The 19,747-nt window shown below is 42.5% G+C and overlaps 1 protein-coding gene across 1 annotated transcript in view; it reads right to left on the bottom strand.

Annotated features, from left to right (window-relative positions):
• Window positions 1-15,168: 15,168 nt before the first annotated feature.
• CFDP1 (craniofacial development protein 1) overlaps window positions 15,169-19,747 on the bottom strand; it is a 54,817-nt gene continuing 50,238 nt past the window's right edge. Inside the window, exon 7 of the mRNA XM_066582235.1 lies at window positions 15,169-15,475. Within this exon, the coding sequence (XP_066438332.1) occupies window positions 15,385-15,475 (91 nt within the window). The 3' untranslated portion in view covers window positions 15,169-15,384. The remainder of the gene's footprint in view (window positions 15,476-19,747) is intronic.

The following is a 19,747-nucleotide window of genomic DNA, read 5'->3' as shown; positions in this document are numbered from 1 at the left end:
ATGGTGTTTCCGCTATCCAGCCAATCATGCACATTGATTATGTATTTATTCCATCCTGGACCGTCTGAGGGCAACAATCATTCTCCTGTATTTCTGATGTGGGCATGCATGCACGCTGTCCTGCCTATTCCATCCATTCAATGGGTGTTGTCAGATGCCTGAACTCTTCATCCAATGGGTGTTGTTAGATGTTTGAACCCTCTGTCCAATGGGTGGTGTTGGATGCCTAAACCCTATCTAGTTTGAATTATGTCATGCCCCAGGTGTCTGTTGTGGCAGTGGTCATCTGCAGCTCAGTATTGGTGGCTTATTCATCTTTACCTAGTTCTATAATATATACACATAGTGTTTCATCTGCTATGTATTCTCCCCATCCATCCCCATCTAAGGACAGACTAGGTTCAAGATGTGGGGCCGTCCCTATCAGGACAATTGTCCCACTTTTAGGCAAGAACGCCTCCCCAAAGTATGTTAGGGACATTGTTCCATTCCTGTTATTTTCCCTGTTTTATGAACCTCATGTTGGTACTAAACAAATTAATGCATACATTTGTGGTGATAGTTCTAAAATACTACATCTTTGTAGGATGCTGTCCACACATCCTTCACGAATGTAACCCATCCTACAGAGCTTATAGTAAACTTTTCAGTCAGGGGCAATCTCCAACGCAACATTTAGGAACAAAGCGCCAATAATTTCTGTGATGTTTTGCTCTAAATCTTGTGTCAGATCTATGACCTCGGTAACAGTTTATTGTGGTTCTCTCAGATTTATTTCTTCCTCAGTGTTTTTCCTCTTACCTCTTAGGCTTTTTGTTCCAGGGACTGAAATTGTTTGTGCAGAACAAGTCTGGTTCATTAGCGTAGAACGATTACTTCATCTTCATGCTTGGATAATCTTTAATATAACAAGTGACCTTTCAAATATGAAGTGTACAACATTCTCATTATGATGAAAGTGGCACACTGATGTGTGCACCTCATATAGCGGCACAAGTCAAGAGGAACAGAGGTAATATATGAATTTGGGAAGACAGTTTATCTTTGGAATGAAGTTTATGTGTATAGCACTGCGTCTTCTTCTTTTTTTTTTCCCTGCACTATGGCACACTATCCAAATGGACAAAGCCAGCTGTAGTTTTTTGCACAGTTTGGTGGCCAGATATACCACTGCACAGGTAGATTTTAGAAACAAGCACAACGCTAAACCATTGCTGCGGCCCTGTCATTACCAGAAGTTTGACCCACAGCTTTCATAAAGTTATAAAATATCTTACCAATATGTCAACACATTCTTAGGTGGCAAAACTTCTTTAATAGTAATAACACTCATGTACATTATGTTCAGAGCTGGAATACCCATTTCCAGAGCTCTGAACTGATTAGTGAGATTTATTTCTAATGATATGAATTTCAATTAAAGTGATTTGTCGTCCCCCCCCCCCCCCCCCCCTTCCCCTACATACACACCGAAGACAAAATTCTGATAGCCCTGATAGCTTTGGCATTTACCACTGCAGTAGCAAAAAACTGTGTCCAGCCTCCCACTTTCCCAGTAGTCACAAAAGACCTTTTTCCCCTCAGCAAGCAGTCACAAAAAGTTTTCTTGCAGATGCTGCTTGTAGTTATTAGTATAAAATGGGTTGTGCCAACATGAAAAGTGCGGCTTGGGCTGTTTTGCTGCTGAAACTAGGGCTATAGTCAAGGTGGCAGGAATAATGAATAGTTCAAAATATCAGTCCATTTTGGCACAAAACCTTCAGGTCTCTGCTGAAAAGCTGAAGTTAAAGAGGAATTTCACCTTTCAGTGCAATAATGACCCAAAGCATACCTCCAAATCAACAGAAGAATGGCTTCTCCGGAATATCAAAGTTTTGGAATGGCCCAGCCAAAGCCTAGACCTAAGTCTCATTGAAAATCTGTGGATTGACCCGAAGAGGGCAGTAGATGCCCTCACAATCTGACAGATTTGAGGAGCTTTTGCAAAGAAGAGTGGGCAAAGATTGCCAAGTCAAGATGTGCCAAGTTGATAGACACCTACCCCAAAAAACTGAATGTTTTCATAAAGTGAAAGGGCACATCAAGAAAGTATTAGTTTTAGGGTGTGCATATTTATGCAACCACATTATTTTAGAGGGTTTTTTTCCACCCTCAAAGATTTCAGTTTGTTTCTCAAAATAATTTGTCGGATTTTCTTACATGAAAAAAACATGTCATCCTAATAAGAGTGTGTATATTTTTTATATTCACTGTATGGATATTAATGAGTGGATAAACATTGTGCTAATTATACGAGTCATACATTGACCATAAGGGATATCACTTCATCAGTTAATAAATCAAACCTAAAAATCGTATATACAATGGTACTATTCCTATGAGAGAAAGGTGTCCAAACACCTACCAAGGCAAATAGGATCATGGGGAGCAGCAAAAGAGGTCTAGGGGCACATGACAACAACATTGCTCTTCCTCTTTACAAGTCACTGGTCAGACCACACGTAGAATATTGTGGACAGTTTGGGGCACCGGTACTCAAGAAGAACATATCATAGCTTGAACGCAGGTACAAAGGCGGGCAACTAAAGTAATAAATGGAATGGGTGGACTACAATGCCCAGAGAGGTTATTAAATTGGGGTTATTTAGCTTAGAAATAAGGCTGCTGAGGGGCGACCTAATAACTATATATTAATGTATCAGAGGACAATACAGAGATCTCTACCATGATCTGTTTATACCCAGGACTGTGACTGTAACAAGGGACAGCATTGTGTTAGGTGACTGAAATATTCTGTGCAGGGCAAACAGGTCAGAAGCAGGGAACTTAAGAAAACAGCAACAAAAGGTTTAAACATTTAGGACCGGTACCAGGTTAACTACAACTATACCACAGTATTTGTAAAATCAACTACACTCACACACATATATATATGTGTGTGTGTGTCTATATTCCCTCACAATACACACATTGTGTGTGTGCCTATATTCCCTCACATAAAATCCACTATATATATATATATATATATATATATATATATATATATATATATATACCTATATTCCCTCACAATACTGCTTGAACCTCATCCAAGCCGCGGGGCTCACGTCTGTGTTCACTTCAGGCATGCTTTGGTCCTGCTAGTCTCCACACACAAGCTAAGGCTCCCTTAAACATGCATTAGCAGAAATTGAAATCACTGCCTCCAGCAAGAGATTGCTCTGATTGGTTTAGGAGCGCCGACTCAGCCATTCAGAGACGGCATTCGATGAACCAATCACAGCCATTCAGTGATGTCATTCAAATGAATGGCTGTGGTTGGTGCATCGAGCGTTGTCTCTGATTGGTCGGTGCTCCTGAACCAATCACAGCAATCTCTTGCGGGAGGTGGGGATTTCAATCCCTTTCACCAGCAATAGATGGTCTATCAGAGCTGATAGGTGCTCGGCAGCCTGCTCGGAGCTCCAGAGAACAGTGGCGGGGACCCAAACGGCACCTGCTAGGTAAGTATTACTTTTTTTTTAGGTCGTGCAGCTAGCCCTGGCGTTTAGCATTGTCAAAAATGTGATACCAAGTTGTGCCACATTTTCAGTAGCGCTGAAACCACTGCCCATTCATTTCAATGGGCGATGCAGGGCTGAAAACAGCCAAAGATAGAACATGCATCGCTGTCAAAGGGCAGCGTTTTGATGCATGTGTGAGCAGCTCCATTGAAATGAATGGGAGTGTTGTACAGCGATTAGCGCAGCGCTAAACACTGTAGAAAAACGTCTGTGTGAGGGAGACCTGAGGCTCCTTTAATGGCTGGTAAGAATCCTGCAGCTTTGGGTGCTGTATGCTGATTATGAGAGGCAGATGGGCTGGTTTCTATCTTGCTCAACTTACTACATTCTCTGCTCACACCAACACACACACTACACTGACCCAAACAGTGTATTAATTCCCTTCTAGAATTTTCTGACTTCTTCTGGTTCAACCCCTCCTCTGGCATATATAGCTGCCAGTCAGGGCTGAGGCAACATAGAGGGGCTGACTGACAGTAGGGGATTTCCCAGTTTCTAAAGCAAGGCAAAGATCCAGGAGATCCAGATATAAACTAATACAGTAATATATATATATATATATATATATATATATATATATATATATATATATATATATATATATATATATCTGTTTCACAGAACAGTCTCCCTTAGATGTTAACATTACTCAGTAGGTCCAGTACTGTGTCAGTACACACACAAGTATACCTGAATATACTGGATGTGCAGAGATTACATTGGACACAATAGAAAAATAGAACTTCTAATAAAAATGAATAAAAATACTATTCTTTAATTCACATGTTGCCTTTCAGCAATTGTCAGCCCTCATTCCTTTTACTTATTATCAGTGAATACATTTATTACTAAAGAATTTTCCCCACATATGGTACCATCTTTCAGTACTAAATGGAGGAAACTACGCCACCTGGTGGGTTTTGTGTATATGACATACTTCGATTATAATCTTATGACATAAAGAACTTTCCTCCAAAATAGTAAGCAAAATAAAGTGTTAGGATTGTAACTTTCCTCATCTCAATGGATTTCTCCTGTGAAGTGTATTTTTTAATAATTAAGGTAAATTGCTTAGAAATTATTTTTTTATTTATTTTTTCAATTTCAACTTGTAATCATTGTTTTTTTCAATCAGTTTTTTTAAGTTGCAGAGCGAAACAAAGTCAAAATGGTCAACCCAGACTTTAGAACAGCAATACATGCAGCCATATTAGGGGCGGATCACTATATCAAGAACTTACATTTTGCACTTGTGATAATCTATATGACATATTTTCTACTGGACTTATCCCTCCCATTTCCTCTTTCTAAGAGCTCATTCACACAGGCATTCGCAATTTTGGTCAGTCAAAAACACGCTATTTTTAATGTGTATGTATGTGAGTTTTTGGTGTGTATTTGGTGCACATTTGTGTTATGGCATCTGTGTTTACTGCATTTTTCATACATGCAAAAAAATCAAAGTAGGCCCAAGTGATGCCAATCTTGTAACAACCCACAGAAAACAGGGTACCCCAAAAAAACGCAGTGAATATGGATTGCGGCAAGGCGGTACACAGAACTGCCTGCAGGGGGCTGTAAACAGGCCTTCTGTTTACTGGAAACTGCGCTAATCAGCAGGGACAGCTGTGCGGGTGTGTCTGGAGGAGCTAAAATCTCCAGATACATTCTGTCCCTCGCTGAAAGCTGAGGAAGGGCTACTGCCAGAGCAGCACTGCTGCTGAAAACTAGAGCCAAGCAAGGCTCAAAGAGAGAGCCGGTGCTACTCCCCGAGAGGGAGGCTGAAAGCCTGATGTCTGTTGGAGACCAGGATGTGGTATTGCCATGAGTCTGAAGGGGAAGGACGCCCCTAGTCTGACACCCTGATGGGCACGTGTAGTTGCACCAGGCCACTGTGTTTGTAGTGAGTGTGGAAACTACTGTTTAGTTAGTACCTTGACAGCAAGTGTTTGTTATGTTTATAGAATGAATGTATGTGCTGTCAGTGGCTGCTGTGTTTCAGCTGGATTTCCGTATTATTGCTGAATATTCAAGAAAATAAAGTTATTTAGACTTTTACATGGACCGAGTGAGCCGCTATGTCATCGCCAACCCTACTCCCTGCGCAAACATTGCCACAGGAGGTTAATGTATATTGCCTGCAGTTTCTTACACACCAAGGGACTTTAACGGGCGATTTTGGTTCGTGAATATGCACCAAAATAGTATATGCAGCGATTTAATTCAATTCTGTATTCTGTCCATATTCAGTCAGTTAATCATATGGACTGAATACAGACAGAAAATATACCCTTGTGAATGGGCCCTTAGTGGGTTTTTAAAAAATCTTTCATATTACCCATTGTGTTCTTCTGGAGAGCACCACAAGGGTATAGAGCAGTGATGGCAAACCTTTTAGAGACCGAGTGCCCAAACTGCAATCACAGGGGTCCCCCAGCAGTAATAATGCCCCCCCTTCCCCAGCGGTCCCCCAGCAATAATAATGCCCCCCCCCCAGCAGTAATAATGCCCCTCCCCCCAGCAGTCCCCCAGCAGTAATGACCCCCCATTCCCCAGAGGTCCCCCAGCAGTAATAGTGCCCCTCCTTTCCCCAGCGGTCCTCCAGCAATAATAATGCCCCCCCCCCCCCAACAGTACCCCCAGCAGTAATAATGCACACACCTCCAGAGGTCCCTCCCAGCAATAATAATGTCCCCCTTAGCAATAATGCACCCCCCCCCCCAGCAGTTAAAATGCCCCCCCAGCGGTCCCCCAAGCAGTAATAATGATTGCGTCCTTTGGGCCAAAATAGGCTGTGTCCTTAAGGGGTTAAAGGGGTTGTGTGGTTACAATATCATTTTTCAATTACAGCTGCATAGGGCTTACAATAACAAAATGAGCTGTATTTACATGTGCTCACCTCTAGCAATTCAGCACTGCAGCCCAGTGGGTCTCCTGGTCCTTATTTTAGAACGTGACTGCTGTAGCCAATCAGAAGCTGCATTGTCTCTGCCCATGCTCCTGGCATCAGTGCTCACACCTTGGGCATCATAATGCTAGGAGTTTTGAGTGGTGATACTGTGGAATCTGATTGGCTGCAGTGGTCACGTGCTCTCCATTCCATAACAAAGACCAGTAGGACCACAGGGCTGCAGCAATGGATCGCCAGGGTTAAGGATGGGTAAGTACCAGAGATGAGCGACTATACTCGCCCATCTCTAGTAAGTACCATTCGTTTTGTTATTTTAAATTTTGTCCACTTGTCATTAAAAAATTATGTTGTAAGCGGACAATGCAGGATTGATTGACAGTAGAGGCTGCCATAAAAGAGCAGACTGTGTGATATAGAGACTGGTAGGCCATCAGCCATTTTGTGTGTGTCAGGCCTTAGGCCTATCTCAGCTTCCATTGTATATTAGCTCATTCAGGCCTAGCTATATCCTCATCCATTTCCTGTGTAGTTAGATTGCTTGTCTAATTTTTCAGGCCCCTCACCTGTTTCCTCCCCTCTGCCTGCTGGAAGTTTGCATTTAGAAAGGTAATTGTATTACCTCAGCTTAGAGGTGATGTAAATAAGCCCCTCCAGTCTCCTGGCTCCACATGTCTGCTTAGTTAGAAGTAGCATGAGGACACCGCATTGTTTAATTGCTTGCCTGTTAATGAAGTCTCAGGAAGCTCATTTATTTAGGAGCTGAGTGCTCCCAGATGTTTAGGCACCGACAGTCAAATTAAAGGAAAATTTGCTAATAAAGATTCTTGGCCATGTGAAAGTCCCAGCCCGATATGAAATATATGTTCAGAAATGGGCGGACCAGCTGAATAAAACACACCTAGACACATTGAGGTCCAAAGCCCAGAACATTAATTTACGTGTCATGCTTAGTATCGCTGAATAGATAAAATCATGACCAGAAATATTCCAGGCACAAATTCCTGATCGGAGGATCTCTGCGAAGATAGGGGGAAAATGGGGAATAGGGAATTATGATTTTTCCAGGAGAGATGCATGGCACCACCCATGCCCTCTTGAATGACATCAGAGGGAGTGGGAGGAGGTGTGTTCTGAGGGATCCTTTATAATTCGGGGCTCAACAGACCCCTGTTGTCAGACTTCAGAGATATGCCTTGGCGTAAGGCTGCTCCCATTGCTTCAGTGACTGTGCATGGATCAGAATCTTGGGCCGGACATCCCAAATCTGGTATGTTTCTTTTACTTTTCTACTTGTTTTACATTAAAATGCTGTCTTGTTGTATATACTTATATCCCCTTATACTCCCATGTAACAACCCTTTTGTATGTCTGCACTGCTGGTCTTTTTTCTAGAATAAATCTGCAATTTATTAGTCAAGCCTTGTTTGTTTTAAAATAAACCATAACTCCAAAGATTGTGTTCATAATTCATATTCTGGGTCCCCGTTTCACTTAACAGCTGGTGGTGGAAGAGTTTGTATGTGAGTGGCATTGTAGCATGCTGGAGTGTGTTAGGCCAGATCAGGGTGTGATTTGTGCTTTCAGTCTGCATGCGGCAGGACCCGTGAAAGCTGGTTACAATTCCACCTGTAGTCTGGCAACTCTGGACTCGCAATCTTGTTAGAGCGATCGATCGAGGCTCTGCCGTGATACGTGGTCATAGTGGCGAGGCACTTGGAACAGTCGATCTGTGATAAATAGCGGGTAATAGAAGTGGGAACTGTTGGGTCTCCCCTCACCCATCCATTACAGACTGTACTGTACAAACAGGACTTTCACATTCCCTGCAAGCAGTCATGTTATTAAGGGAACACTTCTAAGGCTTCAGGAAGAAAGTACATTTCTTAAAAGGAATTGTTTAAATCAAATTTCATGCTTAACATATTAACATTATTTTTGTTGATTTCTTTTTTACATTTTCCATATCATATCAAAAAATCTGAAATCTTGCAATTTTCACTGGCCACTCAGACTCATAAGTTAACACTTCCCATTCTGTAAAAATCACTTTCTATTTATCATCTCACTATCATCACAGACACATAAATCATATATATATATATATATATATGTAGTGTCCCGAAACACCTATTTCTGGCGCCTCCATAATTGTTATACATGCCATGTCTTTAATGTGGATACATTGTGCAAAGTGTCTTGTCTGCTGTTATGTGTATTGCACAGCTGTAGCATGTGAGAGGTTAATGTCTGAAAGTGGCTGGGATATGCCTGGAAAAGTATCAGTATCTGTCTAGTCACGTGATGTCTGCACCCTATGAATGTGAGTGATTGTGGTGTGGTAGAGAGTCTTTCATCATCTTCTACAGTTGGAGTGGAGTGCCGGCCACATGGGGGTACCTTTAACCCTCATGTGGTGAAGTAATGGAAGAGGAGAGGTATCCTGAAGTTTTCCATGCCAGGACCCGCCTCTGAAGAACGAGTGAAGTGAGGAGTCCCCTGTGCAGAGCTGTCTTCAAGTACTAAGTGTCTGGAGTGTTCCTACCCCCCATGGAGTGTTCTCCTTTCAAGGAGCGGTACCTTACAGATAGCTTGGCCTGTGGGAGTGTGTGTGGGAGTGTGTGTGTGTGTGTGTGTGTGTGGGAGTGTGTGTGTGTGTGTGTGTAAACACACACAGTTCCCGCTTCCCACTCTCTGAACAGGTGGTTAGGGAGCATACCCAAAACCCTCTCATAAAGGTCAATGAACGTCCTTTGTACATTGTTTCCATGGACCAGATGACTACTGAATGTGTCAATAATCAATGATGTACAGGGAGATTTTTTTTTTTTTATTCTACGAGAAAATAAAACTAATTTGAAAAATATGTTTCAGTATATGATTTTAATTAGCAAAGCAAAATACAGGTGATACATTCCCTTGAGGCGGCTTTCACGTCATTCAAAATGGTGCGTTTTTCTCGCAATGCGACAGTGCTACAAATCACATGTATGTGAAGCCTATGCTTTCCAATGGGTTCTTCACATTAGCCATCACATTGAATGGCTGTGATTGGTTCATCAAGCACTGCAGTGATTGGCTGAGTCATGGCGCTTGAGAACCAATCAGAGCCAGCGCTTCCTGGAGGCGGGATTCATGATCCCTCTGACCAGGAAGCAGTGGCTGACAACTACAAACAGGTGCAGCAAAACTGGCGGAGGGGAAGTGCGGCTGAGTAGAAAGCGCCTGTTAGGTAATATATATATAATTTTTTTTTATGTAGCTAGGGTTTATTTTCAGGCTAGGGCTTATTTCAGGACCGCAAAATAATCTTGGCAAAAGAGTGTCACAAAATCGCAATATCACCATGATAAAACACAGCAATATTGCACAGAACACAGCTGTGATCTTACTGCAATGTTCTTGCGGCAATATTGCTGTCGCCATGTGAAAGAGACCTGAAACCGATTGCAAAATGTAGAGCTCCACTTTACCTAATGAACCTTGCTCTGGAAGTACAATGATACAAATGAGAGCAGCCACTCAAATGTTAATGCCCTCCAAGGAAGAGGGTTCTCAGAAATACATCATCCTCAAATGCTTGCTGTTCAAAAGCCTATAAATAATGATGAAACTAAGGTGAGTAGAGCCTGTCAGTATGACCTCTGCTGCTTGTATCTGTCAGCTTTTCAATGCATGTTCTGTTCGGAGTGATTTGTTGTGCAAAGGCAGAGCCGAGCAGAAAATTTGGAAGTCAATAACAACTTCCTTTACTTAACCTTGAGCTGCACATATCTCCCATCTCTACATGGCAGGAAATTAGGAAAGTTTAGTGAAAAAAAGCAAGCATCTAAAATTGGCATATACCTTATAACCCTATGTTGGTAAAGAAAATTATGATGGACTGATCCAGTGGATGTAGGCCATATGGCTTCTACTGGGGTCATGGAAGAAGGGCGCACAGCCATGAACTGTTTCTACTGCTTCTTGAAATGTTTTCCTGCAGTTGCCACAGATAATTTTTTTCATTTTTACTTGTACTATAGAAGCTGTAAAAATCTATATGCACTGAGCTCCCCCTAGTGGAGACTGCAGGCAGCCAGTGCTTTTACTATTTTATATGGGGAATTTGGAGCTCACTGGAGATTTATCAATTTATGGCATATTGTGTTTGGGCTAAAACCGTATTTCTGTGCAAATGTCAGAAAAGACTGCCCTTCAGAGTCATACAAAGTGTTAATCTCCATCACTATTATAAAAGTAACAGCAAAACAATGCCAGGTCTAACCATGCCATACTGACAAACACTATGGGGTGGGCCAATTCCAAACATTGCCATGGAGCCATATGATTCCTGTGTATGTCTATTGACCTATGCATTAAACCTACTACTGATTACTCCAAGCACAAACACAGCTCAGGGGACTGAGACTTCCAATAGGGGCCGCTACTAAGAGCTATAAGTTCAGGCTAGAGCTTTGAATCTTGGCTTTAAAACAAGACCAGAAAAGAACTCTAGCTGTAGTCTACCTTGAGCTACATCAGGTTCAAGCCAGAACTTCATATACTCTACTTAAAGCTTACGCTTCAGGCTGTGCAAAGGAAGAGAGAATGGCAGAGGAGGACAAGCAGACAGCATGCAGAGAGACGAGAAAGATCACAGATGCTCCTGCTGTCCCTGTATGGCTTTTGATTATCTTGGAGGGAGGGGTAACAAGGAATTTTGTTCACATTATTACCCACTATGCAACCTTATCAGTTAAAGGGGGTGGTGCTTTAATTTTTTTTAGAAACTGAGAGAAAGTCACCTTGTGCCCAATTAGACAGTTTATTTACTCCATGACCCTTCAAGGAAATGAAAAAAGAAAATATCTTCAATGACCAATGTTAGAAAATTAGTACATTATTTAATCTTTATGGTAAATAGCAGTAGAGAAAAAAAAAAGCTACAAAAAAAAAACTACCAGAAAAAGTTATAGGGAGTCAATTTTTTCTTTAAAGTAGTAAAACAAATTGCATACGTTTTCATATCACTTTAATTATACTGACCCACGGAATAAATTTAAAAGGGTTGTACTAGAATTTCAAGTTATCCCCAACCAATAGGATATGGAATAACAGGTGCATTAACTCCGCAGTGAGGACAACGGATGACAGCAGTGATCAACAAGTGATATGCATAAGAGAAATTCTGGTAAATTCGTTTAGCATGTAATTTTAAGGCACAGTGAATGCCATAAAAATGTAACCCAAAATACAATAGTGCAATTGCAACTTTCGCCACTCCATTTTTAACGTTTTTAAATGTACCCAAGAGTTGTTGTTTTGCTGAAAAATCTGGCATCCCGTTACATCTCAAGCAGATATGCAAATGATTAGAATTGTTATGGGATTATACGAATGGTCTCGCCATCTGAGGCCTTAAAAGAGATTTCACCCTTTGCTTCTAAGAAGGCTCTTGACTCTACTTGTGTGGTGGATCTCTTTTTCTGCTTGTGTAGAGCTTGTTTACCACTAGACATGCCTCTATGATTTTACCCCGTTTACAGAGTTTTAGATAGGGTGCATTACTGAAATTCCAGAAGCTAGATGGTATTGACGAATTGCCCGCTACCTGAGCCGTTCTGACCAGATGAAATCAGTGGATGTGTGAGACAAGGCACACGAGACGACCAAGCTCAGGACTCTCTCGACAGACCACCAGTAGAAAGGATAGTCTAACCGTCTGCTGTGCACAAACAGCTCCAACTGTTTTGTTGTCAGCCATACAGAAACAAGTGGCACCATCATTACAGGCCCTGTTTCTATTGGAACCATTTCCAAGCACTTGCCTGAAGAACATTTAGTATCGCTGCGCTTATTACATTTACTGCCTTTGACACCCACCGTCATCTCTACTTGCAGTGGTGTCATGAACAACGAACCTGGACTGCTACGGAGTGGAACCGGTTTGTCTTCAGCAACTAATCCAGGTTTAGCCATGTGTGTCTGAAGACATGGGGATGAAAGCCTGAATCCTGCCTTTGCTGTGTGATGATCTGAAGTGGGAGCCATCACATATGAGTCAGTCATAGTAGTGGTACGAGGGACAATGGACGGCTTGGCGTTCTGTTCAGAACATCCTGTAACCATATGTGCTGCCTCTCATGGCAGGGCTTCCAAGAAGCATTTACTAGCAGGATAACGCTCAGCCGCGCGCAGCAAGGCTTTTAAAGGAATGTCTCCACAACAATGCCACACTTCCATGGCTTTCCCGGTCACCAGATTTATCACATGTATGGGACCATCTGGGATGCCAATTTCAACAGCCTACGAGTTTGTATGATCTAGAGGCTTAGTTACAGCAAATGTGGACAGATATGATACAGGATACCATACGGAAGCTGACTGCCTTCATGTCCGACCATATCACATCTTGCATCCAAGCTAGAGGCGGTACAACAGGGTACTGGAGACTCCCTTCAAGTGTTGTTTTCCGCAGTAAGTTAGACTTTTGCTCCGATACTGTAATACCTTAGTTATATAAAACGTTACAATCACAGACATAAAATTTCAATTGATTCTGACAAACATTTAAACATAGTATCCATTTCGAAAGTAATCTCATGACGTTTATGCTGCAGAAATTCTACTACATGTGAATGCAGCTCAAGGCTCAATTCACAGTCCTTCATGGCTCTCCTGTTGGCTTTGCTTCCATCTCAGTGCAGTTTATAGCTTTTGAGACAGTATCCCAAGATGGAAGCAAATTGTGAACTCAGCCTAGGCAGCTTTTTGTAGCTAGTTTTCTACTCTGTTTAGCTATACTAAAATGGATTGTAATAGAGAGTTTAAGCTTATGACAAAGCCATGTAAAATAAAGAGAATGGTTGAGTTTATTCCTTTATGTGGCTTCAAAACTCCAAGTGCTCAAATCTCAGATATTTAATCCACAATTATGGGGATTTTTGTACTATTAGAATGGTCTTAACGTTATATTAAAGAAATGAATTAAAGGTTACGTTTTAATTAATTCCTTTTAAGTACCCATCAGTGAAAACTATTAAGACAGCAAAAGAATTTCAGTGAATTGCCTAAGGCCTCATGTCCACGGGCAAAAGAAGAATTAAAATCCGCAGCAGATTTTAACATTTCTCCCGCACGCGGATCCGCACCCCATAGGGATGCATTGACCACCCGCGGGTAGATAAATACCCGCGGATGGTCAATAAAAGTGATTTTTAAAAAAAATGGAGCATGAAAAAATCTGGACCATGCTCCATTTTCATGCGGGTCTCCCGCGGGCTTCTATTGAAGCCTATGGAAGCCGTCCGGATCCGCGTGAGACCAAAATCAGAATTTACTTACCTGCTCCGGATCTTCCCTTCGCCGCGGCTTCATCTTCTCTCCGTCGCGGCCGGATCTTCTTTCTTCGGGCCGGCGCATGCGCGAGGCATGCAACCGACGTGCCCTGCGCATCCGCCAGGCCAAAGAAAGAAGATCCGGCCGCGACGGAGAGAAGATTAAGCCGCGGCGAACGGAAGATCTGGAGCGGGCGAGAGGTAAGTTAATTCTTATTTTAAGCGCTCATGTCCGCGGGGCAGGAGGGACCCGCTACGGATTCTACATAGAGAATCCGTAGCGGACCTGATTTTCCCCGTGGACATGAGGCCTAAAGCTAAAATTTGAAGTTGTATTATGAGATCAAACATTTTGCACCCACATAAAAAGTTCAGCAGCTTTGAAAATGCATTGTATAGATAATCCTATACCAGTCCTGAGATAAAGCATGTATTTACAGATCACAGTTGCACTCACAATTCTGCTGGTTTCTACTGTAGTCGGTCAACGTGTGTTTAGGGGCTATAACTGCTACTGCAGTTTAGTATAGCCACTGCTCATATTCTATGCCCTGTTAAAAGGGTTATTCTGATCTTTGCAAGTTATTACTCATCAACAGGATAGAGGATAACTTGCAGATTGTTGGTGGTACGACTGCTGAGACCGCCACAAATTCTGAGATTCCAACCCAGATTGTCCTGAAGTTTTGGCAGCAGAGGCCAATGCTCCTCTCCATTCACTGTAGTGTGTCGAAGAGTCCCATTGAAGCGAATGGAGGGAGCAGCCTCCACTGCCAAACTTTAGGACACTACGAGGCTGAAATTTCTGAATAGGTAGAGATCCTTAGGGTTCCCTGTAGATAGGAAATAACTTGCAGAAATGGGAATAACCATTTAACAGCTTTCTTCCCTTTTACAAAGGTAGTGATTCTAATAGAAGCCAACACCTGTATGATTACAATATATGCAAATTCCATAAGAGAATGTTCAGATTTGCCATCATGAGACTACACAAACATTCCGGCCTACATCTTTTATTTAGTTTACACCACGTTGGTGAAAATTGCAAAGGTTAAGAAGTTGTAATTAAATTGTGCCATATTTACAACTATTATCTTCCAGGGTGTTATGAATCTTTATATAAGGCAAAAGTTAAAAAAGACACAAACTGGTGGTGCAAATGTACAACTGGTGGTTGTAAGTTTAAAAAAAAATTGAAAACAAGACAAATTTCAAATTTATTAAGATGCGCGTGTTAATTTCACCAAAATTTTCTATACTTACCCTTCTCCAATTTCAATAAATGCCAAATACAGTATGATTATTAAATGGTGACCAATAATTTACATACATACAAAATTCTGCAGCACCATCATCAATTACACAGGGACTCAAACTATTAATTCACAAAGAAATTTATTATTCCAAAGTCACTGAAACCCCTCAGTGCCCAAAAAAATATACAAAGACTTAAAAGAATTTAAAATGTTCACATTATAGCTCAAATATACAGATATTTAGACTAACAAACACGTTCTCTTTTCTTCTGTGCAGTACTCTTAGTCATCACATGATGGCCGTCCATAGGATTTATTTTAAAGTCAAATGTTAAACGTTATGGCTTCATGTTTTTTAGTCTGATTTCTCTCTCAAGTTCGAATTGACGATAATCAACTCGCTCCAAGAAGGCTTTCCTGTCAATGTACCTGAAATTAAAAAAAAAAAATTAAAAACCATTCAAATAAAATACTAAAATTAAATTACAAATCAAGGAGTTTTCCCACTTAATACTTTTACAGACACTACTTCATATCAAAAGCTGGGATGTCCTGGCCCCATTTAAACCAATGTCCACCGAAATTAGCTAAAATGGTCCAGGAAAGCAGCTGGCGAATGTCCAAAGGGTTGTGCCAAGATGATATCCCTTGTTAATGTCCTATAGTGCAGGTATCTTCACTCAGGACTCACTCTATGCCCAAGAATGGAGAAACACTTAGTAAGAGCAGCTCCCATCCCTACAGACCTTCTGCCATCCTGGTATTACAATTTGTAAATTCTGCCCACAGCTTCTTCCAGCAAAACCAGCTGTTTGCCAGGGTGCCAATGTGATCATTTCAAGCCCTGCATTCTTAATAGGTAGCCAGCACTCCAGAACCAATCAGAGCAATCTCTTGCTGGGAGCCGGGAATTTCAATCCCTGTCACTAACAATAGATGCTTTGTTGGTTTGACAGCTGCACAGCAGCCTGCGGCAGCTAGGTGAGTATTCCTTTTTTTTTTAAGGAAGTGCACCTAGCGCTTGCGTTTAGCGCTGCCAAAAACGCGGTACCAAGTTGTGCTATGTTTTCAGCAGCACTGACACAGCTGCCCATTCATTTCAATCTGCCATGCAGGGCTGGAAACAGCCAAAGATAGGACATGTATCGCTGTCAAAGCCAGTGTTGAAGACTCTGTGTTTTGAAGCTTGTGTGAACAGCCGCAGTGTAATGAATGGGAGCGTTCTACAATGTTTAGCGCAGTGTTAAAAAGGCAGCGCTAAACACTGTACAACAACGTCTGTGTGAGGGAGGCTTTAGGTTGTGTTTATCTATAGTTGTAGCTTAGATAAGAATCAGACCTCATTGTATAAGTAATTGATGCAGAAATCCTGGTAATTCTGAGGGGCTCTTACTTTTTCTCACAACTGTGCATTCTGACAGGGCATGTGCAAAGAGGATGTCAAAAGGCAGAAAGTGAAAAACATACGGAAACAACTCCCCTATTAAGGGGAACAAAACGGATTTCTTTTGATACAAAGTAAACATTTTTCCATCCCAAACTATTTATTTGTGTGGAAATGGGAGTTCAGACGGACTTCCTCAAAATTACTTAACATGGTTGCTCCTATCTGACCCTCAGTGCAGGACACTTGTTCTCACAATGCTATGAGAATCATTAAGAAAAAATGTGAACTTGTAGTGTCCAGGAGGGTTACATAAGACGATCCCATGCCAAGAATACAGCAATAACTTCCCCCTCAGGCAAGAAGAAACTAGCTAGGACAAGAGCGTGCTGAGTCAGGTCAGCAAAGCTGTACAGTGTTCAATAGAGGAGCTGTGCCAGCTGCTAACATGGCACAATCCAGTGCCAAGGTTAGACCAGCCTGCCTCTTTTGTGCAGTTAATATGGAGCACTTATTTTGCATTATTGTTAGTTGGAGGCAATACTTTGTACTTGATCCTTTCATAATTTAAAACCTACTTAAAATACAAGTAAAAGTCAGCACTTCATAGTCCTAGATGGTGAGAAAATTCGTATGTGAGCAGCACAGCCAGGGATGTGTTAGGGGACAAAATATTCAAATTATCAGGATTTCCACACCATTAGGTACCAAACTAAATGGGCTTTGTGACATTAGACACTACTTAAGGTAAAGTCCCCCGATGCAAGCACCGAGTCATGACCGACTCCTAGGGCGACGTCACACTGTGAGGTTTTCTTGGCAGACTTTTTGCAGGGAGTTTTGTCATTGCCTTCTCCAGACACTACTTAGGATCGCAATTTTCTCCATTTAAGATGGTTAGCGCCACTGTCTAGAAGATACTTTTGTAACCGGAACTTCTTCAAGACTGTGGTTTTTAGTTTTGTGTGTTCAGGCTTTTTTGAAGCAGCACAAAGAAATGGGCAATGTTGAGTAATCAACCAAAGAAACCAAGTGCAGCAGATGGCAGACACATCATGCTAACTTCCCTTTCAAATCAGAAGATATCCAGCACTGCCATAATCTCAGAACTGGCAGAATCCAGTAGGACCCAGGTGCTTGTAGACATCTGGCCAGAAGTGGTCTTCATGGAGGAATTACAGCCAAAAAGCCATTCCTTTAACATAGAAACAAGGCCAAGCAACTCAACTATGCATACAAAAGTAGGAACTAGGAAGCAGAAAAATGGCAGCAGGTGCTCTGAACCGATGAGTCAAAACGGGAAATATTTGCCTTCTAAGAGAAGGCAAATTGTTCACCAAAGGGCTGGAGAGCGGTACAATAATGAGTGCCTGCAGGCAACAGTGAAGCATGGTGGAAGTTTGGGGCTGCATTTCTGCAAATGGAGTTGGGAATTTGCTCAGGATTAACGGTTTCCTCAATGCTGAGAAATACAGGCAGATATCAATCATGCAGATATCCATCATGCTATACCATCAGGGAGGAATCTGATTGACTCCTAATTTATTCTGCAGCAGGACGAGGACCCCAAACATACAGCCAATATTATTAAGTTGAAATGAAACCACTGATTTCAATAGTTTTGTTTTCACTAGCAGGATTTTCACACGTTAATACCATGTTTTTCTACGTGTGAAAAAGATAGGGCAGGACCATCCTCCTGTTTTTTGTTGTTTTTTTTTTGTTTTTTTTTTATAGTAAACCCACCCCCTCCCCCCCCCCAAAAAAAACAAAACTATACACTGTTTCATGCACTAATGCGCTCTGTAGTGCCAAGTGTATTCGCGCATGTGCCTGTCTGTTTAAGCCCTAACACTGCACTGGTCTCTTTGTCAGGCCATGTATATGTGAATGGTGTGTATATGACCTGCTGCAAAACACTAAGATTTGCACTGAGAGCACTGGCCCTTTAACAAATAAAACCGGGGGGAATCCTAGAAGATGATGGGAAGAGTGCGGCGAGAGGGAGGAAAGGTGAATCTGTTAATTATTTTTTCTCAGGTATATTCATGGGAGAAAAAGAAATGTCACACAATATGTATAAAATGAAATACACACACACACACACACACACACAATGCCACGGAGGACAATATACGACTGCAAATAGTCCTAGATAAGCTGGGAGCTTGGGTAGAAAAATGGCAAATGAAGTTCAGTGTTGATAAATGTAAGGTTATGCACATCGGCAGGAGAAACAGATGTCACCAATATACACTAAATGGGGAAAAGTGATATGGAAAAACACCTGGGGGTACTAGTTGACTGTAGACTCAATTGGAGGAACCAATGCCAGTCAATGCTTCAAAGGCAAATAAAATTATGGGGTGCAATAAAAAAGTGGTATAGGAGCAAGAGACGAGAACATTATTCTTCCACTATTCCATTTGTCAGGCCTCACATGGAATACTGTGTACAATTCTGGACAACAGTATTCAGAAAGGATGTTGCAGTGCTTGAGGGGGTTTAAAGAAGCGCAAGTAAATTTGTCATCACCACTTCCTCAGACAGACACTGTGGAACTCTCTGCCTGAGGAAGTGGTGATGACAAAAATCGAGGGAGGGGTTTAAGAGTGGACAAGACGTCTTTTTAGAGCACCACGACATTACAGGATATAGACATTAAATAACCAGAAGGGTTGTTGATCTCAAATATCGATCCAGGGGGGGGGGGGGGGGGGGGGCGTGGCCAGCGACCAACATGGCGAGTGACAAGTGAGGTGAGCTCACAAGGGGAAACCTCAGAATCCGAATAAAATCCTGGCCTTACCAGACTTTTAAGATCCAGAACAACGCTCATGGACCCATAGACCCTGAGGGAAGTTTCGGACCGCAGCCTGAAACAAATATAACCTCCCAGCACCCATAACAGGAGCGCGGGCGGCAACGGAGGAAGAGCGCCGCCAACGCCCTTGTCGCCTTCCCTCTCTTTGCCTGGCGCCGATCTCCCTGAACCCCTGCCGGAGGGCCGGACCGAGGCTCGTGCTCCTTCTCCACCCAGACGCGGCTTGCCCGGCGGGGTCCCCTTGGGGACGCGGGACCACCCGGTCACTTCACCCGAGCCAGGCCGCTGCTCCCCCTCGCCGCCGCTGACCGGACATGCTCCGATCGGGACTCACCTATCGCTCCGGCCGTCCCGCTGCCTTAAAACCCGCTGCCGCTGCTTGCCAGCGGCGCCCTGCACTCGCGACGGGAGGAACCGGAGCCGAGAGATTTACCCTCCTATCCTCGGCGAGAAATACTTGCCGCGGGGTCCTGGCTGGAGCCGCGGTCGCTCG

This window comes from Eleutherodactylus coqui, chromosome 11 (genome assembly GCF_035609145.1).
Source record: "Eleutherodactylus coqui strain aEleCoq1 chromosome 11, aEleCoq1.hap1, whole genome shotgun sequence".
Taxonomy (NCBI): Eukaryota; Metazoa; Chordata; class Amphibia; order Anura; family Eleutherodactylidae; genus Eleutherodactylus; species Eleutherodactylus coqui.
The sequence above is the reverse complement of the archived record's forward strand: the minus strand, read 5'-3'. Positions and strand labels throughout refer to the sequence as shown.